General features: G+C 54.2%; 2 protein-coding genes across 6 annotated transcripts; one reads left to right on the top strand and one right to left on the bottom strand.

The window, feature by feature from the left end:
- Positions 1–1,698: 1,698 nt before the first annotated feature.
- On the top strand, positions 1,699–16,043 carry TMEM150C (transmembrane protein 150C). Of its 5 annotated transcripts, XM_083836040.1 has the most exons (9): positions 3,027–3,089; positions 4,439–4,646; positions 6,759–6,840; positions 7,855–7,908; positions 8,028–8,060; positions 8,160–8,227; positions 10,817–10,944; positions 13,299–13,476; positions 13,814–16,043. In XM_083836040.1, exons 3-9 carry the CDS (start codon positions 6,761–6,763, stop codon positions 14,020–14,022), a joined length of 750 nt encoding a protein of 249 aa, XP_083692166.1. In that variant the 5' UTR covers positions 3,027–3,089; positions 4,439–4,646; positions 6,759–6,760; the 3' UTR covers positions 14,023–16,043. The 5 variants fall into 5 exon arrangements, with proteins under 5 accessions (XP_083692165.1, XP_083692163.1, XP_083692164.1 ...); XM_083836039.1 differs by lacking the exons at positions 3,027–3,089; positions 4,439–4,646 and adding an exon at positions 1,699–2,343; XM_083836037.1 differs by lacking the exon at positions 4,439–4,646 and having other exon boundaries at positions 2,370–3,089; positions 6,756–6,840.
- ENOPH1 (enolase-phosphatase 1) lies at positions 16,031–22,594 on the bottom strand (the record flags this gene model as incomplete). The annotated part of the gene is made up of 6 exons (XM_083836028.1): positions 16,031–17,613; positions 18,254–18,377; positions 18,694–18,826; positions 20,105–20,307; positions 20,405–20,506; positions 22,331–22,594. The coding sequence occupies 6 exons, from the start codon at positions 22,592–22,594 to the stop codon at positions 17,474–17,476; spliced, it is 966 nt and encodes a 321-aa protein (XP_083692154.1). The 3' UTR covers positions 16,031–17,473.
- Positions 22,595–22,599: the final 5 nt, after the last annotated feature.

Here is a 22,599-nt window from a genome sequence, read left to right as displayed (position 1 = left end):
TGGGCTGCTGTGCTTTGTTCGGAAATGTCTCCAGAAACGAAGGGCTTCATGCAGCATACGTCAGAAGCACAGCAGTGTTTCACTTGGCATTTCCAGGTATTCTCTGGGTGCAGCGTTTCCAAAGTACCTGCCCCCTCCATGTTTGTGCATTCCTCCGTGGGGGAAAGAGGGCTGTTAGCACACAGAAGGGCCCCACGAGACTGGATTGCTTTTGGCTCAGTTGCCACGCTGATAAGGAGGGGAACAGAAATTTAAAGCTGTCTTAAGCTTGAAAGGACACCATGGCAAGTTCTCACATGTGAAAATCCCAGTGCAGTTGGGCCGTTTGCTGGAATTACACAGTGTGGTGGGAGGCTTCTCCCTGCCGCCCCTTACTGTGCCTACGTACGGGCCTGGGAGGCTTCTCACCTGCTGGTTGGAAACACAGCAGCGTGGGGAGCGCTGCTTCCCTCTCCGAGGGCTTGATGGGCTGGTGGAGAGCAGCATAAAGCCTTCAGACTGATGCCAGAGATGGGCTTGGACATGATGTGTGAGTGTAGGAGCAAAGTGGGAAAGAGGCAAATGCCTCACCTTAATAGTTCTTCCATCATGTTGTTTGTGTAGCTTCCTGGCTGGAGAACTGCAGTGAATGCGCTTCATGGCAGCTTATATACACATCTTCCTGTTGATCTTTATCATGTTTTAGATGTTTTTTTCTTTTGTGCTGCTATTGCTTGGACTTCCCTAAGCTGATTCTTGTCAAGTATGTGCTGTGAGAAGAGTAACTGGCCCTGCAAAGAGACACAGGCTGTTTTCAGTCTGACTACCTGAAATTATACCAAAGTAATACATGTTTTTCTTGGAAGTGTAAGAGTGCAGTGGCAACACCAGTTCCAGTGGGACTCAGGGATCTGAGACTTTGAAACCATTTGCAAGTTAACCGTGATTTTGAAAATAAATAAACAAATAAATAAAAAACTGGAAGTATGCAAAGAAACGTCTTTCAGAAACTGAAAAGGTCCTCTATCAAATGCCTGAAGTGTCAGCTTGTGCTCCTTCAACTCCAGTTTTTCTGCACGGACTCACATGGTGGAGCTGGTCAAAAAATGCAGTGCTGGGAGGCAGGAGGGATCCTCAAGATCTTCCTTTAATGCGAAGAGGAGCAGGAGCAGAGCCCAGCGATAAAGGAGCCATTTGCTAACTTGCACCCACGTGCCCCAGCTCCGTTCGTGGCTCTGGCTCAGCAGTGCCCAGTCCCAGAGCTGAAGCCAGCTGGTATCCAGAGCTTTTGGGAAGAGGGAGTGCCTTGTCTTGGAGGGCTGGGATCTGGGGATATTTTGCATGTGAGAGGGGGCATTTTGCAGGCAATGGCCCCTCTGGCAAATCTCAGGCATGCCTGTTGCCACCGTGCAGAGGGTGCACATGCTCAGACGGTGTATGTTTAGCAGCGGGGCATTTGGAGAAATGAAGTCTATCAAAATATTTTAAAAGCTGGATGAAGGAACAGATGGCTTTGATGAGAGATGATCTGGCTAATGAAATAAGGGTTATCACTTAAACTGAGAAACAGTTGCTCGGGCGCTGTATTTAGCCCGTGTCGCAGCTCTGAGCGATCCCTGGCCCCTTCCTCCCACCCCCAGTGCTGAGTGGGCGACGTTTCTTGCCAGGCCCCGCGCCAGCTTCGGCACAGAACGGAGCAGGACAGGACGACCAGTTGGTACATCTATTTTCAGAACACATGCGTTTCCCAGGAATGAAAACAAATGCAGAGCAATTCCCTTTTCTTCCTTCCCTCTGTTTACCCCTTTTCCCTGAAGAAACAGCCCACCAAAACCATAGCAAGTTTGCAATGGCTGAATTGCCCCTGAGAGGACCGCAGTTAGAGGGGTTCCCTTCGCTTCTTGCTGAGCTGCGGGTCATTTGCCAGGACACATTCACCCTGTGTAAGTCCTCTATTTCACACGAAAAGTATCTTCCCTCTGTCGTGGGAAGAAGGTGGACGTGCAGTTTGGTCCCCAGTGGGAGCACTGATGTGGTTGACTGTGGATAGGGAACGCCCATGCACTGTAAGGCATCGGGAGGAGGAAATATTAATTAATGACAAAGCAAAGCTGTAATTTTGAACATTTGTGTGCGTTGGAGCTGGTCCCTGTTCCAGGCTGGGCAACTTGCCAGGCACATTCCCAGTCGCCCAGCAGGAAAAACTCAGCAGGGACTGGGGCGGGACAAGTCCTGCAGCAAGCGGATGCCAAACCCCAACCACAGGGGTTTGGGGGGGTCCCCCTCTGCCTGCCCCCCTCCACAACCCACGTCTGGAGGTGGGGATCGAGGCAGGGAAGGAGAAGGCCATGGAGGCAGGGCCAGGTGAGCTCGCGGAGGGCTTCGGGACCGTTTGGCAAGGGAGACAGGCACTGCGCTGCCGAGGGATGCCGCTCAACAGCAGGGCACCCACGTGCCGCACCGCCCCGGTCGCGCTGGTGGCTTCGTTGAAGCCGTGAATTTTAATTTCTGAAAGGTCTTCAGCGAGCCTGCCGGCACCAGCGCTCTGAGGGACGCCATCTGCTCCAGAAAGCGCTCCTGTGAACAAAACGTCTTGAACGCGAAGTTTACTGAAAACGAAGCTGCCTTAACAGCCCATCTGCCGCCTCGTTTCCCTTCCAGCTTGGGCTGGCGGCGGAGCTGAAGTGACTCAGGCGGTTTCTGGTAGCTGCCGGGCTTCCCTTTGTGGCGGAGCCGCCGGGCCGGGCGCTGCCACTCGGTGCCGGCTCCACGGGGCAGTTGCAGCCTCGGCCGCTGCACGCTGAGGGTTGTGCAAGGCCAGGCTCCTCCTGCCCGTGTTAGCCAGCCCAGCGCACTTTTATGTCGCAAGGGGGGCCCTCGCTGGGCCCGCTGCTGGTGCGTTCAGCCCCGCGTTTACCCCCGGGGTGCTGGGGCTGCCCGCCGGAGGGGTGCGGGTCCCCAGCCGCGCCTCATGGCGGGGCCCCGCCTGGCCGGGGCGGGGACGGCACCAGCCCGGCCCACTCCTTCCCTCCCTACCTCTTTCCCTGCCTCCTTCCTTGCCTCCCTCCCAGCCTCGGCCGGGAACGGAGCCGCCGCCGCCCTCTCCTCAGGTAGGAACCGCGGCCGGTGGCAGCGCTGAGGGGACGGGGGGTGCCGGGTGCCTGCCCCTCCGCCCACCACGGGCACCGGCGCTCGGCCGGCCCCGAGGCCCCCGCTGGATGGGGTTCGCAGCTCGTGAAACGGGCGAGAAACCGCCAGGGCTGCTTCCCATCGCGACGGTGTCGCGACAGAGAGCCGCGGCGGGGCGAGCCGCGCTGGCTGCTGCCGCCTGGCTCGGCGCGTGGGGCGGGCGGGCGGCCGCCGCCTCCTCCCCCTGCTTTTGGCTCCGCGGCCGTTCTCCAAAATGCTCTGTGGCCTGGTGCCGGGGCATGCGGGCACGCTGCTGCAGCTTATCATCATCATCATCACCGTGCCGCTTGCGTACGGGCCCTCGAAACGCACCGGTGTGTTTCATAACTTCATAAAGCCGTACCGCTCCGCTGCCGAGGCGGCCGTGCCTGCCCTTCCTCACGTCCACGTCTGTGGGCAAAAGCAGCGTGAGGAGGGGCCCCCAGCGGTGCCTGGCAGGTGACACGAGGGTGCTCCCCTGGGCGAGCCCTGACGAGCTGCGCCACCACCCGCTGTACCTGACGGGAGTGTGTTAGCGGGATGGGAGCTTAACTGCTCGGGGGGTGCCACGGGGCAGCGGCAATGAAAGCAGAGCCAAGGGCTGAGCACTGAGGCGGGAGGATGGGAGTGGAGGTGGGAGAGGAAGCCTACGCTGAGAGAAATCTCCAGCACATCCTCCGCCAGTGCCAAAGCCTCTGCAGCTGCGCGCCCTGTCCTGCGGTAGGAGTGCGCCTTGGCGGGGTTTCTGTGGTGCTGGTGTGAGGCTGTGTGTCAGGAGGGGTGCCCAAAGCACGTTTGTGGTGCCAGCACGAGGCCGTGTGTCAGGAGGGGTGCCCAAAGCACGTTTGTGGTGCCAGCACGAGGCTGTGTGTCAGGAGGGGTGCCCAAAGCACGTTTGTGGTGCCAGCACGAGGCTGTGTGTCAGGAGGGGTGCCCAAAGCACGTCTGTTTCAGCCCTGGGAGTCTGTGGCACCACAAGGCCTTTTGGTTGCTGGAGGCTTTCCTTCTCTGCAAGCTTCAAAAAACAGAAGGCCAATGGGTGTGTGCAATTCCCAGACACCTCCCAAATGTGTTTATTTGGGAAAATATGGGCCTGCGGAGATGGCTGAAGTGATGGCTCAGATTTGGCACCCCTGGTGCCGGCAGCAAGGCAGAACAGAGCTGTGGAGGGGAAGGTTGGCTTGGCATCATCCCCACGGGGCAACTAACTTTCAAAGAAATGATTTCTGCTTTTCCCAGGGAGAATTTAGGGTTATTTTCCCACTGCTTTTGGCGTTTTATTTTGGCTCAGCTGCAAGGGAGGCTGTCGACTGGATTCCTCCTTCTTACCCCTGATGCTGGTGGAGATGCTGGTCTTAGCACGCAAGGGGGTCTCCCCGCCTGGAGACAGGAACGTGAGACACGAGCGGGTTAACCCGAAGGCAGCGGCTGCGAATGGGCTCCGTTGGCCACCAGCACGGAGCTAGGCGGGGTTGGTGCGGGCCAGCCTTCGGAAGGAGGTGAGGTGATGTGTAATTATTTCTGCACCCGGATAACACAGCGGGGAGCCAATGAGCCGTGTCCGGGTGCAGAGTCCTGAGTTCAAACCGTCCTCTGGGCACGCGGGAATGGCTGAACTTCTCCAGGCACGCGTGGGACATGACAATGGAGGGCGTTATAAGGTGTCTGGTCCAACCACTGCCTGTGAGTCCTCCCTGCATGGGTGCAGCAGAGGGTATGTGTGCCCATGCCTCGACATGGAGCCTGTCTGGAGGGCTTGGATGGCAGCGACGTCCTTCCCCAATCATGGAGTGCAGCCCCCATCTCTGCATGCTGCCTCCCTGCCCTGCCCTGAGGGACAAGCCCTATGTCACCTCCCTCTCCCTGCGACAGACAATGCTGAAGTAGCTCACGAAGGCTGTGATGCCGTGGCAGGGAGGCATGCTGGCACGTGAGGAGCTGTGGTAACCCGTTAATGAAGATAAGTGTTCTTTCTGGTGTTTGCTTTTATGGCGTACGTGAATCCTTTGTACCTTCCCAAGGGGGAAGAGTAATAAGACCTGCTGTCTCTGACCTGAAGGAACTGTGTTACCTTGCTGTAGTCCAACCGCCGCAGTAGAAAGCAGGAGAGCTGTGTTAGCAGTAATTACCTCACAGAATAAATGAGGGCTGTGATGGGAGCTAACATCTGCCTGCCTGCTCCCCTGCGGCCAGGACGGGATCGAGGAGCTCAGCTGCAGCTACGGGGCACCAGCAGTTGGGAACAGTGCTGCCAGGCTGTGGCAGGGACGCTGCCACCTGCCTCAGGATGCCGCTGCATATTTATGGGCTGCAGGAGAAAAAGGCAAGGGCACCGCTCGCAGAACAGCTGCGTCTGCTGCAGCAGGGGCCGGGGGGAAACCGCCCTGCCAAGAGCCTTGCGCGTCCTTCACGGAGGGCAAGGAGCAGAGACGAGATGGGTGGGGGAATCCAGCCCACCCGCACAGACGATTCCTTCTGGTCTGCTGCACCGTGACCAGGATCTGTGTGCGCTGGGGCTGCCTGCCTTTTATATTGACGTACGTAATGCTTGCGTGGCTTTGTGCTCTCTGTATGCAATTCTTCCTGCTCCCGGGCTGGGGGGAACCTCGTTCGATAGCTTGCCTGTCATTTACGTGGTTTGTGGTTTAGCCTCGCTTGAGGCTGATGGTTTTGTGCGAGGCTCGGGGTGCAGCGAGCCCCCCGGTGCAGTTCTGTGCCCCCACCAGGCAACGCGCAGGGTGCAGGGAAGCCGGCACAGCCGATGTGCTGCTGCCGCTCTAGGGAAAGAAAAGCAGGTGCTGGAGCAGGGAGCCTCGTGTCGTTCACTTTCGGTTTGCGTCCCTCGGCAGCGCCGGTGCCTGGAGGAACACTGGCAGAGGACGGCGGAGCGTGAGGAGGTATTGGGCTGGGTGTCGGAGGCGGGTATGTGCAGCGCAGCAGCACCACGGCGTTCCTGGATTGCATGTGCTGCAGGAACAGCCCTGTCGTCTCAGATCCTCATCCAGTGGGACCTTGCCTGCAGGACGAGTGCTTCCTCCCGGGAGGTGTGCACGGCATCTGTCTGCCCTGCGCAGCACCAACACATCAGGACCTGGTCCCGTTTCTTGTGGCTCCTCCTGGCAGAGCTCTGGTGCCGGTGCTTGGGCTTGGCTCCGCTTCTGGCGCTGCCAAACGCTTTGGCTGTGGCCAGGATGGGAGCTGGCCGTGTGCTTTGTGGCAGTGGGGAGAGAGCACATGCACCCGTCTCCCTCCATGCCGCAGGCCATGCCCAGACAGCATGTGTGGAATGGGTAACGACCCTGGGAAGGAGGCTGCGCTGCCGTCTGCCTCCGGGAAGGAGCAGGCAGCTAGGGCTGCGTGTCTGCTGGAGTGACCTTGTGCGAGCTGCCGAAGGAAAACACCTGGAAAACCACCCCGGTTCCATAGGCGTGTCTGAAAGTCTCCCCGCCACGCTCCAGGCTTAACCTGAGGAGGTTGATGTCAGGGTGCTTCGGCACCTGTGGTGCCTTCAGCTGGGTGCTCTTGCTGCTTTCAACATTGAGGGGGGGCAAGGGAGCTGGGTGCCTCTGCCCTCTTTCCTTTGTTTTTACTTTGCACTTTGTTTCTAGCAGGTATGGACGGGAAGAAATGCAGCGTGTGGATGTTTTTGCCTCTTGTGTTTACCCTGTTTACGTCAGCCGGATTATGGATAGTGTAAGTTACCTCCTGCTGGTTATTTGAGATAGCAAGTTAGCCCCGGGCAGTCTGAAGTGCTGCTGCGGTGTGGGCTGCGTTTCAGTGGGGAGTCTTTTGGGGTTGCTTTGTCCTCGAGTTACTGGGGGGCAGGAAAGACATGTGGTAGGGGCAGGGGCCAGTCTGTGGAGGAGCACATGTGTTTCCTTGAGGTTTTGGGCTCCCCGAGCCAAGTTCCTGACCCTGCCTTCCTTTTGGCACGTGCTGCTGGGAGCCGCCTGAAAAACAAGAGGCACAAACGGAGACGTTCCCCTTCCTCGCCTGTTCAGTAAATGACTCAGCAGAGCTCTGGGAGGAGCGCTCGGGCCCCGCTTTGGGGCGCAGAGTCCAAATGCGCAGCGTGCAGCCCCGTACGGACAGCCTGTCGGCAGCTTCGTGCTGACGCCTTGCTTTCTTGCTGGCCCTTCTTAACAAAAGGCGCGAGGCGTGCGTTTCCCTGAGCTGGGCTCTCCCCGTGCACGCAGGCAGACAAGTGCAGCGTGAATCCGAGAGCAGTGTGTGATCAGCAGTGGTGCTCAGCCCGAGGGGGGCTGTATCATAGGTGATGGCTTCGGCCACGCATTGGGGGATGTTGTTTTTCAGCAGCAGGAGCAGCTTAAGCTGCTTGTCTGACCCCTACTGCTGGTAAAACGGCTTTTGTGCGGGAAGCAGAGTGAACCAGATGAATCCAAGGCTTCAGATTAAAAATGAAAACGTTTCCCTGGGTGGTTATTTTTAATCCAGCTCAGTTCAGTGACCCTGACTCTCTACCTGGCCATGCAAAGCAGGTGTAGCACAAAGACGGGCACATAGCTGGGCTGGGAAAAGAGTAGAGAGCAAAACCGCCTGCTTAAGCAGAGAGAAGGGTTTGCCTCTGGCAGCTCCTGATTTTGCCTGACCTAGTGCCAGTGTGCTCTGAGGCACTCACTGGGTAGTTGGAGTGATATTGGGAATAGAAGCCAGAATGAGGTTTTCATCTCCTTTGTTTTTTGACAGGTACTTTATAGCAGTGGAAGATAACAAAATTATTGCACTAAATGTACCAGAGAGGTAAGAGGTGGCTGTGGGTTTTACTTTCAGTTAGCTGTTTCTACATGATAATTAAACGATAAAAGTTAAATGGGAAAGAAAATCTTGAATCTTGGTTCCTGTGCACTTATGTCTCGTAGGAAGCCTGGTTCCAAAAGACCACCTTATATAAGGTGAGTGCGTGATTTCCTTCCAATTACTGCTCTGATTAACAGTTATTTGTACGCCTTTGCCGCCCTGGAGTTACAACAATATGCTTTGTGTTTTCAAAGTATTGCAGGTGACGCTCCTCCTGCCAGCTGCGTGTTTAGCCAAGTCATGAACATGGCAGCATTTCTAGGTAGGAATCACAAGGAGAATGTTTCTTTCTCTCTCAAAATTGGTTGTAAGAAGTCATTGGAACGTAAGTAGTATCCGAGATGTATTGTTCTTGGATAGGCTGATGTGAAATCCTTTAAGCTGTGATTGCTACTGATTAAGCCAGGGTTGTTCTATCTTCAGCTGTAGAAAGACAGTATGAGGCTGGATGTATGTGAGATTTGTTGGTTTCTGATTTATCCTCATATTTTTAATTGTCTCAGCCTTGAATCAGTTGTGACTGTTTCTCACTGTGTGTTGGATTTCTGGTATTTGCTACACATGTGAGATAATGGCACGGGAATACTGGGAAGTGCAGAAACTGACTGTGCAAAATATTGCCTGGGCCGGAGTCTCCCCACCCCACCTCTTCCCAAATTCCGTTACTGAAACAATCCAAGTTGACTGGCTTTTTCCAGCAGCAGATGTAAGAGTGAAACATCACGAATAGAAGGAATACCTGAAATGTACAAACGCTGGCAAAAGATACCTGCATTAGGGTCTTAAAACTGTTTATTACTTACACTTTTACTTATTTTGAAGAAATGATCCCAAACTTAAATGGGCCAATAAGTCATTATTTTAACTTGGAATTGCTGTTCTTTAGTAGCACTTGCATTTACCTTTTCCCTATATGGGACACTTTTTGGTGCTGCCAGTTTCACTTTTTCCACCGCTGCTTCCTGTGAAAGGCATAATGTTTCCTTCCGGAAACCTGAGAAATTGGGTTGAGTTGAGCTTTGGGATGAATCCAGTCTTGTGCATGTACAAGACGCCTTAACAACTTCAGTCTGATGTAATGAAAATGAGGCTTATATCATGTAAAACCTAGTGAGATGAGTTCAGTCGTGAACCCTGATATGAACTTGCTTATTTTCAAATATCGCTTCAGGGAGGACTGTATGCATCCTTACCATTTGTTTCTGTGCGTGGTTTCATTTCAAGGTCAGACCTCGTTTTCCACATCAAGCCAGGGTCTCAGTTAGGTGGAGGTGGCTGCTTGACACCAGTGAATAGGTGCCTGCCTTCGCCGCCGCCTCCAGGCAAGGGCCCGCCCCTTTCTGCTGGCCGCTTTGTCCAGGCAGCCCCTGTGGGTCTGCACCGGGTCCCACCGGTCCGTGGGCTTTATGGAAGGGCAGGACCTGGCTGGATGCTGCCTGTGGATCCCTGTGGTCTGGGTCGGTGTGAGGACGGCAGTCGCTTGAGCGCGAGGGCAGGCTTCGGGCTTCTGCAGGTGCTGTGAAGAAGGGCAGGCAAACAGAAGACGCACAACTTTTTGGAGCCCAGCTGCACCGTGCGCTTCCATTGCACAGCTGCGAGAAGAAATGAAAGCAGGCGGTCTTCTAGACTGCAAATCTGTTGTCACGGCATCTCTGCTTTCTGGATGTAGCCAGGCTGGCTGCAGCAGGTTGGGTTCCTCTGTTGCGCTGGGTGCTTCTGATAGCTGCCTCTGGCTTGTGCCTCTGTTGGCTTGGGCTGTGTCCAAGCCTTTGCTGCTAGAAGCATTGGCTTTACTGGAAAATCAGAATGACATGGTTTTGCAGGTAAAACAGGAAGGTGACTTTCTAATTCCGTTTTGTTATTCCTGTCAGTGTTTTAGGAGAAGCTCATGCAGTTTCAGGGGGAGTGATACCTGTTTTGTAAGGGACTTGTCCTGCAGATGTAACAGAAAAAGCTCCTGCAGGTGAGCCCAAGTAGTCAGAGGGTGTCTGTCCCTGGCAATAAGCTGAGGATGAAAGCCAGAAAACTTACTTCTGTGGGCAGCGAAGCTCTCTTGCATTCAGGGATTCAGAGCCAATGGTGAGACACTAAATTCCAACATCTTGTGCAGTTGGGATAAAGCTGGGTATTTTTCACTTACAGTGTGCTTATTTTCCTAAACCATGGTTTTGGTTTATACTGTATTTTTGTGGATAGTGTAGGTGTAACTTGCAAACAGAGACGATTTACAGCAACATGACCTGCATACCGTCTGTTTGATCGTAGCAGTTAGGTGTTTGGCAGCAACCAGCAAATTTCCCTTCTCAACTACCTTGCTTTGCAGCGGTCTACTTTGAATCCCGGATGAAGGCAGATTGCCTGGCTTTCCGTGTTGTTCCGTGCAGTGTTCCCTGGGGAGGGCAGGAATATACAATGTGAATATCTCCTGGGGTTATATCATATCCCCTGATATATCATGTATCCTGTATATCATGTGTCCTGACATATCACAGCGCTTTGGTGAATTGGGAGTTGGAGTGGGCTGCTCTTCCCATCTTCGCAGAGAATTCGTGCAATATTCTGGGCCACTTGCTTTGGTCAGCTTGGGTAACGCTTGAAAGATTTCGTGATGTTCGTGGCGCCTACTGCTCATTGCAGGGGAGGACGAGAGATACTGAAACCCGCAGAAATACCGGTGTGGTGCTGGTGGGTTCTCTCGCAGGGCCGGGGTTTGGTGTTGCTCCTCCAGGAGAGCTCAGTGAGCCCTGCCTCTGGGTGTAAGGAGTCTGAAGGCTCTGCGAGCCCCGGCGAGGTAGCTGCTGCAGCACGTTACACCGAATGACCCACCTTGCCTTCTCTCTTTCTTTCTCAGCGCTTGTCGTCGCTGTCCTGCGCTTCATTCAGCTGAAGCCGAAGGTGCTGAACCCGTGGCTGAACGTCAGCGGCCTGGTGGCGTTGTGCTTGGCCTCGTTTGGGATGACCTTACTCGGCAACTTTCAGGTATGGGTCTGTGTCATGAGCTCCTGCAGGCTGAGAGGATTTGCCCGCGTCCTTGAGTTACACATGCCTGGCTGCACCCCAATGCTCCTTGTACCCGCTCTGCCACCTCTGCCTGCCCCTACAGGGGCTACAGCGATGTGTGGAGGTGAAGGGATGTGATTTTTCATGTATTTCACGCATGCTTGACCTGCTGAGAGCCAGTGCAGGGAGCCTTCTGAATCTCCTGAGCCCTGGGGTTTGGTGCAGATGGTCGTGGGTAATCGGACGGAGCTGGAAGTTTGCAGCTGCATCTGTGCTAGCAGATGCACAGCTGCCTGTACAGAGCTAGCAGGCAGCTTAACGTCCTTCACCCAAAACTGTGTTGGTTAAATCCATCTCCTGCTTGTCCTCAGACTGGCCGCGAGAGAGATGCGGCAGAGAAACGCTGCCTCTCTCCCTGGTGTGACGGGGGCCTGGCTGAGGTCCCTGTAATTCTCCACCCATTCCGCAACACAATCGTTGCAAACAATCAAGCTGTCAGCTCCACGGCCTGCTTGGTGGGGTTGCGCATCCACCGTCATCACCAGGCTGTGTCTGTCAGGGCTGCAGCGAAAATCAAGGCGGTAGAGCCAGTGGGTCGCGTGGGTGTCCCTGTCCTGCTGCTGTCCTGATACCCTGCCTCTTACCGGGATGGAAGTGCAGGGCCCCAGCTGCCGGGAACTGGGAATGGTCAGGGTTGCAGAGAATCTCAACTGACTTTGCAGGAAGGGAGATGGCATTCCTGCTAATACAGGAAAAAATGCTTGTTCTGTGGGGGGTGAGCAGCTGTTTGGGTTGTGGAGCGATTGCTGGAACGTTGTGTCATCCACAGTTTTCTCTTTTTTGTCTTTGTTTGTTTGTTTTTGAATGAGGCGTGAGCTCACTTGGTTATTCTGGACCTCTTGCTAACTCCACATCCCAAGCCAAAAACTTGTAGGTTTGTTTTTTCATGAGAGATTCCCAGACAGGAACTGCGAGGCCTTTGTAAGAACCACATCTAGGTGTGAGAAGGATGTCTTTATTATGGGGACTAGGCACAAGGAAGCAGTTTCAACATCTTGTTCCTTTTTTCTCCCCCTCAGAGCAAATGCTCATTCTTGAAAAGTGGGTATTTTGAGTCAGTCATGATTATAAATTTTTGGACTGATAATCCACTTCTTGTTAGCTGTATTCTTTCTTAGATCTTGTGCCAAACCATGAAAGCATATGGTAATGAGACTTTAGTCTGTGTTTTTCCCTGCCTGACTGCAGAGCTGAATGTGGCGTTAAATCACATTGCTAGAAAATTACAGATGGGATGTTTTAGAGGGACATGAAGGCTACAAGTCCCATGCAGTGCAGGCTGCCTTGGGAAAAACAGCTCTATCCTATTTTTGCATCTACCATCATTTGAACCTGCCCTTTCTGGAGGGGGGAAAAAAAAAAACAGGGTAGGGAGGAGAGGGGAGGAATCAGTGGAGGCAGGGTGACTGGTTAGTTATTTTGTAGATTGGGGATTGTTTGATGGGAATTGGTTAAATCAGAGAATAGGAATCAAGGCTGCAGGGAGGAATTATGGGCTGATGGTTTCTTTTCTGGAAGAGCCTCAGAGGGAAGAGGGAAAATGTTGGGCCCAAGCCTTATCCATAGTGGGCTTTCTGAATGTGTTTGCATCCTGGAGGGATCTCTTTGCAAACCTGCTCATGGAGCATGGCTGTCCCTTTCTCTTACAGCACTGCACAGTTATTAAGCCCCGTGAGAGATGGCAGCTGAGGGACGGAAAAGCACTTGCACTCCAGAGGGGCTGGGCTCCTGTTGCTTCTAGCCCTAATGCTCGAGGGTGGATGGGAGAGGGAATGCCCAGGCAGCCTTTTGGTGGGAGAAACTGTCCCAAACATGAGTACAACAGAGGTGACAGGGCTGTGGCCGCCCCCCCGCACCAGGCAGTGCTGCCCTGTGCAGCTGGCATGGGGGGGCCGCAGTTCCCTGCTGCTGCAGGGAGCTGAACAAGAGCCCAGCGCGTTGTCCTTGCCTGCCCTGGCCGTCACGTCAAGTCAGGGAAGTACGTGGTCCTGAGCTTTGCGTAGGTGGCTCTTGTCAGGGGGCTGCAGGGGCGGTCGCCGGGTGACTGGGTTTTCCACTGTGCCTGGTTTTGGGCAGAAGATCTGCTCGACTGTGACAGCTGTCAACTCATCTTGGTTATCTCACACCACCCACCTCTGCCAGAAGTGGTACAGCATCACTGTCTGACACCCCAGTGGTGCTCGCTCTCCTCTGTCCCACCTCGGCAGCAACCCAAGGTAACTAGCAGATGATTCCTGTTTTGTCCAGGCAATCACTGTTCTGTTTCCTCCTAGCTTTCAAACGATGAGGAGATCCACAACGTGGGTACATCGCTGACCTTCGGTTTTGGGACTCTGGCATGCTGGATCCAGTCTGCCCTCACCCTCAAGATCAACCTGAAGAATGAGGGACGGAAAGTGGGGATCCCACGGGTCGCCCTGTCAGCCAGCATCACCCTCTGCGTGGTGCTCTGTATCCTTTGGTCCTGCTCTGTGGCAAGCCGGGTATCGTGGTGTCCGACTCTCCTTGCAGCAGGGAATGCTGGTTCTTCTCACATCCACCCTAGGAGCTCAGAGCATCTAGGAACACTGCTGAGATGGTTTTCAAGGCATGAATCTATGATCTGTTCGTTTTGCCGCCTCTGTTTTACAGGGATGTGCTGCTTGTCTGATGGGCTGGGTCGACTGTCATCCTGGTGGCTCTGATGGTCAACATTTTATTATCTTCCTGTTGGCTTTCTCCCATCCTGGCTGATATCTCTGCTCCCACAAGCTTTCCCAGGATGTTTTCCTTGACTTACCTCTTCCAGATTTCATCCTGATGGCTCAGGGCATCCACATGCACGCTGCCAGGATCCAGTGGGGCCTGGTGATGTGCTTCCTGTGCTACTTCGGCACGTTTGCGGTGGAGTTCAGGCACTACAGATTCGAGATCGTTTGCTCTGAGTACCAGGAAAACTTTCTGAGCTTTTCTGAAAGCCTGTCGGAAGCCTCTGAGTACCAGACAGATCAGGTGTAGCCTGTCCTCTGGCAGGGGGGAGGGAGGCAGGCGCGGTCCCATGGTTCGACATGACCTCATTTACACTTGTTTTGATGAGTTTGTTTTCCACGTGCAATCATGATCGTATTGCCAAAGGGCTCTGAGAGTGGCTGTCTCATTAAGAGCCACACAAAAGCAGCTGCCTGCTGGAAGAGGGCTCTTTCTGAACCGCGGTGCCAGAGAGCACGAGGTGTTTGATTAGTGCTACCAGGGACTTTGTCAGCAACTCTGTCGCGCTCTTGATGCTGAAGATGTTCAACGGCCAGTCCTCGCAATGCCCTTCCGAGGTAGGCACGGCTCCTGGAAAGGAGATGAAGGAAACAAACCTCTCTGGGCGCAGAGTCCTCAGATGTCACTGGTTCCTGAGTCACTGGGCTGCACCTTTCATGTCTTACTGCATTGTTTTCTTGGCCGCTGAGCTGACAGGCGTAACCTGGTAGCGTAAGCACAGTGGCCGTTTCTTCTGGACTGCGAATCCGACCCAAAGGGACCGGCACTTACGGCGAGCAGGTGGGGCCTTTCTTCCATCCTGGAAAGCAGCGGAAGGCACAGCAGGGTTGGGGAGACACCACGCTGCAACCAGGCGTGCCTGGCAGCAGGGAGGACTGCGGTGCCCAGGCCCGAGGAGGGGGCACACGGGAGCGCTGTGCAAGGTGTGGTGTTGCGGACACCACAGTGGGGACTGACGGAAACAAGGTGCTGAAGTGAGATGGGAATGGCTGTGTGCTCTAAAGATGACCCGGAAGAGGCTGCTCTTTTAAGTGTTTAGTGTATCCACTACATATGGTGTAATATTTTAAAAGCTTTTTTTTTTTTTTTTGGTTGTTCGCAGAGGGGGGGGAAAAGCCTGCAGTGAAAATGGAATCATTGCAAGTGGATTTTATGGGGCAGAGGGTGGCTGGTTGTTTTTTGTTTTTTTTTTTTTTTTGGTCCTTATGCACTTAGAAGTCAAACTTCAGCCCTGCGTGGGATCCAAACCTCTCCATGTGGCCAGTTTTCCTGAGAGGACTTGGGGGCAGTGCTGCCCTGGAGGCTGGGGGCCTCGGCCTGGGGATGGCAGGTGCTGGATGGAACCCGCACAACCACGCGAGCTTCTCCCTCCTTGGGGACGTGGAATTAACTGGACCTTTTCTCAGAGCTGAGTCACCAAAAGCAAGAGTAGCTTTGTTGTACCCTCCAGGTGGAGCTTGAATTCAAAGGCTGATGGAAATATAACAACGAGAAACTTCCTACAGCCAAGATGGTCTGTGGGCAAAGAGAAAGCAGGAGCCCAAAGCCTGTGTCTGAAAACCCCTGAGCCTGGGGAGGCTGCTGGATTGGCCAGGCAGGGGATGGATGGGAGACATTTTCCATTTTCCTCAGGCTCTCCTGTCTGAGCTGACATGGGGCATCTCATTGCCCCTGCAGGAAAAGCAGCAGAAATGAAAATGGTGGCAAGAGGCGTTTGAAGGGGAACTCTTACCGTACCATGGCATTTCTGACAGAAACGGAAAGGGCACGAGGGCGTACAGTACTCTGCAAAGGTCAGGGGCCAATCTGGCAAGGAGAAATGGTCAAGAAAAACTTCTGTCTAAACCAGCATAAAGGGAGAGTTCAGCCAGCCCCCTCCTTGATCCTTCTTGGGCCAAAAGCCACATTCAGGGAGGGAGGTGCTGAGGCTGCGTGTCGTCCCCCGACACACTGGATGCAGAGGGAGCACAGAGCAGTGCTTTAAGTGTGTTTTACTGTAAATAGCCCACTGTAGGTTTTTTTTTCCTAAATCAATTACTACTTTCAGTTTATCATTTTATATTTTGTAATAATTTTAACAAAGAAAACATGAGATGATGTTTGTGGTTTGTTTTTCCTTTTCCTATATGCAATCCAAACTGAACTTCAGGTTTTTGGTGATAACTCTGTACATTTCTTACAGTATTTCTAAAAGCACATTTCAGTACAACTAAATGACAACCGATATACACTGAAACATGACCACTCAATAAAGTGCTTTTATGGAGAAAGTGAGTTTTATTTTTGTCCCCTATCCCATGCATAGCTTTATGAGGGCAAAGGCAAAACAGAAGGCGTTTACACCATCATGATGCAAATTAACACTATACAAAGCCAGGGACTATTCAGCCATGCAGGCACACTGATTGTAACGGTGCTAATTAGCAGGCTCTTTCTAAGAGGAAGCTCACGCAGCCCAGAGAGGCAGTCGGACTAGCTGCCTCACAGCTGCCACCGAGAGTTTCAGAAGGGCAGTGCTGGGATGAGGTGGTTCCCTCCCACCGTGCTTTTCTCTCGCTCATTCTCCCCGCCGCAGCCTCAGCAGGGCCAGCTGTGGATGCGCAGCAGGGCTCGGGGAGGCGGCACGCACATGTTGCTGGTCTGCTCTGGCCAGTTGGTTGCCAGAGCCATGAGGGCAATCTCCAGCGCAGCCGCACGGACACGAGTAAGCAGCAAGTGATGCCCGTGCACCAGGTGCCAGCAGCAAGGTGTCAGAGTGCCTCTGCCATGGCACGGTTTAACCTCGCTGTGGCTCTCGCCAAGTCCCTGCAGAAATCACGGGCTGGGCAGGGAGGTAACGCTGCTTCCTCTGCAGGACAGGCTTGTCTGCCACCACAAAATGGACCAGGGACGGCGAAAGCAGAAAAAACCCAGTGTTAAAACACAACTAAAAACAAACAATTGCCTTTAGGTGCTGGGCTCACTGATGATAGATAGCAAGGCTAAATACTGGAATAGTAAACACAATGAAAGCAAAGATGTGTCTTTATTGGCTACGTGAGGAAAAGCTCCATGACCACTGCTATAAATTGGCACGCTTTAGGTAGGGTGGGTGAAAAGAGCTGGGGTTTGATTCTCTTTAAATACAGCAGGATGTGGCCCTCAACAGCAGTTGTTTGCCAAGGTCTGCTCAGAGCTGACCCATGCTATGCTGAGTGGTGCCGCTACTGAGGAGGAGCTCACCAGTTAGCACTAAGGGAGACGCTTCAGAAACGCAGCCAAGCTGATGTCAGGGCTCAGCTGGTGGGATCCTGTAGCCCAGCACCACCCGGCAGCAGCGTGAGGTGGGGCTAGAATTTAGTTTTTAAGGAATGTAATTTTTACTGTTCACTCTGCTTTGGTCTCTAGGCTGGCTGTTTTAAGCAGCACCCAGACACAAGGCGTGCTGTTTTGTACCTAGGACCTGCTGTGGGTGTAGCCAAGATTCAAGTCACTCCTGGTCTAAAGAGCTTGCCGGCACCAAGGGCTGGCTTTCTCTGTGGCAGCCAAAACGTCCTGCACAAGGAACCCCACACCGTACTTTCCATCCATACCTGCACTAGTCGTGGGTCCAATACATGATGTGGGTTTGATAGTAAATTCTGATTAAGGACAGTATCACCTAAAGTTACACGAGGACAATTCAGCTGGAGCACAGCCTTTTCTGCACACACTGCTTTCCCTAAGTGGAGGAAGGCAGGAAAAGTTCAGTGAAAGATGAGATGAGGCTGTAATAGGATTTCTCATCGTCCGTCAGTCCTGCGTTGCCAGGTCTGATCACCACAGCCACGTGAGTGTCCGCTTCCTCAGCTGCGTTCGCTTCTGAAACAGAGAGTGGGAGCGTGGAGATGTGCTCAGTGCCTTCTCCACATGAGGGTCTTTAAGGCATGAAGAGCCCCTAAAAAAGTAATCTTGAAGGCTGAGACTGACAGAGCCGCGTTTGCACGTGGCACTGCAGGGCTCTGGAGACCGAGCGGCTCCTGGCTGACCTCCTGTGGGCGACTACAGCTGTGGCGTAACGCGAGGGGATGGAGCCAGGATCTACATTTTCCTGCTGCTGTGCGCGACGTGAGTGGCAGACAGCACCAAGCACTGGGCACGCCACGTGGCAGGAGAGCAGACGCTGTCTGTTCCCAGGGGAAGCCAAGCAGGGCCAAGAAAACTACTGACCCCATTTGTAAATGGGGCACGCCAACAGCTTCAGCAAATGCTCCGCTTTAACAGGCTCTCCTTGCTTCCTGGGGCAAGGGCAGGTTTTCTACCTGACCTATTTTCTCTCATTGCACGGTGTCGCACCCAGCTATCCTGCTGCTGTTTGAGAGCCTGAACGCTTAAGGAAGGAGCATAGCAGTGGCCAGCTGGATGGTCTGCAGTGTTTCTGGGGTGCTATGACAAGTTGGCAGTGCGTGTCCAGCCAGCGCCTCCCTCCCGTGAGAGCCAGAGGGGCTGGCAGGCCACCTACCTCGAGGGACGTCGGTCAGGAAGAGGATGTTGTTAGTGGCACATCCTATGCTCGCGGCGATCCTCCTGTAGCTCTCGCTTTCTACCTTGGGCCCTATTTTGGTATCAAAGTGGCCATCGAAGAGCTGAAAGACAAGAGGAAAACAAAGGCAGTTGCTGGACACTGTGCGAAGAGCAGAGCTAAACCTCGCTGCTGAGCGGTGATTCCTTCCCTTCCTGCTGTAGTGACGGCAGATTCAGCCTCACAGCTCAGCCTGCTTTTTTTTTCTGCGGGACTTGCCACAGCAGGGACTGTCCCAGGCAGAGGGGATGTGTATGGCACAGGTTTCAGATTTTTTTCCATCTGAAACTTGGCTGACAAAGCGTTACAGCAAGAGCGGTCCTGGGAGGGGACTGCTCTGCAGGCGGAGAAGCTGCAGGGAAGACGATAAGGTTATCTACCTCTAGGATATCACCTTCTGTAGAGTATCCGAACAGAAGCTTCTGGGCTTCGACGCTGCCTGAGGAGTAGATGTAGACCTTCATGCCGGCTTCCCTCCACTTCCGGATGGCTGGCACCACGTCCTCGAAGACTCTGAAGCAGAACGGGGCGGGAGGTGAGGACAAAGCCAGAGGCACCTGGGGACACACCTTGAGCCAGGCACCGTTTCCAAAGGGACTTCGTTTTAAAGGGCTCTGAGTTGGATGTGGCAGACGGATGGAGAGAGATGCCGGAGGAGTGATCCTCCAGGAACCTAGCTTTAATCCAAGCCCAAACAGCAGCACTGCACAGCTCTGCGTGGCCTCCTGAGCCGAGGCCCAAAGGCGCTGTCCTGAAAAGGAGACCTGAGCACCCGAAAGCCTGAGGAGTTGGGACTCCCAGCAGATGCACAAGGGGGTGTGGGACGGAGAGCTGTGCAGACTTGTGGCAACCAGCTGGCCCCTTCCTCTCCAATTTCTCAACCATATGGTCACTGCCTTGCTGTGTTATCTATTAAAGAAATAAAATAAAAAAACCAACTCGTTCACTTTTTTTATGGTTACTTATTATTGTGTGTCTGGTACCAGATGAAAATCTTTTGAGGCTGCTGTACAGCACCTGCAAACCTCACCCCTTGGATGCTGCCAGGCAGCAAAGCTAAACCCAACGATTTTGGGCCACTTTGAGATAATTCTCCCTGTTTATAAAACAAACCCCAGGATGGCTGTCCCTCTTGACTCGCTTTTCTGTTTTGTGTTGCTTTCTCTGGTGGATGTTTACATTTTTGGTTGAGCTATCCTTCCTCACTCTTGCTTTGAGAAAACACTTCATGAACATAAGGGTTTATTTTGCTTCCTTAGGAATTTGAAATGCATAGTTTTAACCAAGCATCTCCGGGCATAAACAAGGAGATTGGCCTTAAATGCAGTGGTACCTACTTCTGCACCCTTGTGTTGTGGCTGAACTGTAAAGAAGAGCCTGAAGGCAGTAAGATGTGGAAAGGCAGAAAATGCCCAGGTAAGAGACAAAGCAGGAGGGAAACAGCTGGAAGGACCTCACCCACAGGCAGCCGAGGTTGCTACTCCTGCCATCCCGGCTCGTTCTGGGCTTGTTCCAAAACATAACTGCAACTCAGGGCTCAGATTAAGCCCAACAGGGTTGTGTTTCACTGCCTGACCGGGTTTGGAAATGAAACGCCTGCAGCCGGTTCCACGACAGCAGTGGCCTGGCTCAAGCCACGACTGGAAGCAAAAGCACTTGCCACAGGGCCCTAATCCCGCTTAGGTCCATACCCGGGGCAGGTAGCAGGACCTTGGCACAGCAACGCTGCTCATAGGCACCCGGGAGCGGGGCACCCTGCGCCGGCAAAGCTTTCGCTTTGGGGTTACTCACTCTCCTTTCACGTGCCCCGTGGTGTAGGCTGCCCGCCACATGTGTCCCTGCAGCTGTTTGAGCGCCGTGGTCTTTCTGTCCAGAGCCATCTGCCAGAGCACGTTGTCCACCACAGCCTGGATCACCCGCTCCAGCTCCTCGTCCCCGCTTCCGCTCTCCAAGGGGATCGGCACGGCTCCGTCCAGGCCGGCGTCCTCCTGGGCCTGCGCGGGGGCAAAGAGGGGGGCCGGGTTTGTTTTGGGGGGGACCCGGGGCCTCGCCGAGGGCGCGGTGAGGCGTGAGGCGGTGCGGCGGCCCCACCTGCTTCCTCAGGAGGCCGACGTCCCGCTGGCACTCCTCCTCCTCCCAGTGGGCGCGCAGGTAGTCCCTCAGGTTGTCTCTGACGTAGGGGAACAAGGTCTCCTGCGGGCACACGGCAACCCGCGCCCTCAGCCCCCCGCCGCCCGGCGGGGCCGCGACCAGGGCCGAGCACGGCGCCGCCCCGCAGCACCGGGGCGGTAAACCCGGTAAGGTCGGAGCCAAAGAACAGCCAAGTCTCCGAAAATACGCCCGGACAGCCAGAAAGCACCCACATCGCCAACCCCCACCCACGTTGCTAACAACCACCCAAATCGCTAGTGAGCACCAGAATCGCTAAAACCCTCCAAAACCACACAGATCGCCCAAACCCCTCCAAACTGCGAAAACCCACCACAACCACTAAAACGCCCCAAATCACTATAAAGCGCTCACATCGCTAAAAACCACCCAAATCACCCAAACCCACCCAAATTGCTAAAATCCTCCAAAACGACTTAAAACCCCCCAAACCCCCCAAACCCACCCAAACCACTAAAACCCACCGAAATCACTTAAACCCCCCCAAACCACCCAGAGCACCAAAATCTACCCAAACCGCTAAAATCCACAACCGCTGAAACCCCCCCGACTACCAAAAAGCACCCACATCACCAAAAAATCCCCCAAATCATCCCCCCGAACTGCTAAAACCCACCAAAATCATTTAAGACCCCCCCCAACTCACCAAAACCCACCCAAACTGCTGAAACCCACAACCGCTAAACCGCTCCAAATTGTCAAAAAGTACCCGTATCACCAAGCCCCCCCAAATCAACCAAACCCCCTCAAACTGCTAAAACCCACCAAAATCACTTAAAATCCCCAAACCCCCCAAACCCCCCCAAACCACTAAAAGTCACCAAAATCAATTAAAAACCCCCAAACCACCCAAATCGCTAAAACCCACCAAAATCAATTAAAAACCCCCAAACCCCCCCACATCGCTAAAACCCACCAAAACCACTTAAAACCCCCAAGACCACCCAAACCTCCCCAAATCGCTAAAATCAACCAAAATCCCTTAAAACCCCCAAAACCCCCCGGATCACCCGAACCTCCCCAAATCGCTAAAACCCACCCAAATCACTTAAAACCCCCCAACCCCCCCAAACCACTAAAACTCACCAAAATCAATTAAAAACCCCCAAACCCACCCACATCGCTAAAACCCACCAAAATCCCTTAAAACCCCCAAAACCCCCCAGACCACCCAAACCCCCCCAAATCGCTAAAACCCACCCAAATCCCTTAAAACCCCCAAAGCCCCCCGGATCACCCGAACCTCCCCAAATCGCTAAAACCCACCCAAATCAATTAAAACCCCCCAACCCCCCCCACATTGCTAAAACCCACCAAAATCCCTTAAAACCCCCAAAACCCCCCAGACCACCCAAACCTCCCCAAATCGCTAAAACCCACCCAAATCCCTTAAAACCCCCAAAACCCCCCAGACCACCCAAACCTCCCCAAATCGCTAAAACCCACCCAAATCCCTTAAAACCCCCAAAACCCCCCAGACCACCCAAACCTCCCCAAATCGCTAAAACCCACCAAAATCACTTAAAACCACCAAACCCCCCCAACCCCCCCAAACCACTAAAACTCACCAAAATCAATTAAAAACCCCCAAACCCCCCAAACCACCCAAATCACTAAAACCCACCCAAATCCCTTAAAACCCCCCAACCCCCCCACATCGCTAAAACCCACCAAAACCACTTAAAACCCCCAAAACCCCCCGGACCACCCGAACCTCCCCAAATCGCTAAAACCCACCCAAATCCCTTAAAACCCCCAAACCCCCCCGAACCCCCAACCCCGCCCCGAACCCCCAAAAGCCCCCAGCCCCCCCCGGCCCCCAGCAGGCCCCCCCCGCCCCGCCGCCACCTGCACGAAGGCGATGGGGGTGGTGGTGCCCTCCACGTCCAGCAGGATGGCGCGCACCCCGGCCGGCACCGGCAGCACGCCCATGGCGGCGGGAGGCGGCGGGGAGGGAGCGCGGAGGGGGGGGGGTGGAGCGCGGGGGGCGCGATGCGGGCGGGCGCCGCCGGGGGGCGCTGTGCGGCGGCGCGCGGCGGGCGGCGCTGATTGGCTGCCGCCGCGGCTATATAAGGGCGGGGCGGGCGGCGCCCGGCTCTCTTCCGCCGCCATTTTCT

The sequence above is a fragment of the Anser anser genome (assembly GCF_964211835.1).
Source record: "Anser anser genome assembly, chromosome: 4".
Lineage (NCBI taxonomy): Eukaryota > Metazoa > Chordata > Aves > Anseriformes > Anatidae > Anser > Anser anser.
The sequence above is the reverse complement of the archived record's forward strand: the minus strand, read 5'-3'. Positions and strand labels throughout refer to the sequence as shown.

What these genes read in the sequence shown, in the direction of transcription:
- TMEM150C (XM_083836037.1), top strand. Translation starts at nt 2,951, where the DNA reads ATGGCGGGGCCCCGCCTGGCCGGGGCGGGGACGGCACCAGCCCGGCCC. An exon ending in CGCCGCCGCCCTCTCCTCAG is followed by an intron (nt 3,090 to 6,755) that starts GTAGGAACCGCG and finishes CTTTGTTTCTAG; the next exon opens with CAGGTATGGACGGGAAGAAA. An exon ending in CCTTACTCGGCAACTTTCAG is followed by an intron (nt 10,945 to 13,298) that starts GTATGGGTCTGT and finishes GTTTCCTCCTAG; the next exon opens with CTTTCAAACGATGAGGAGAT.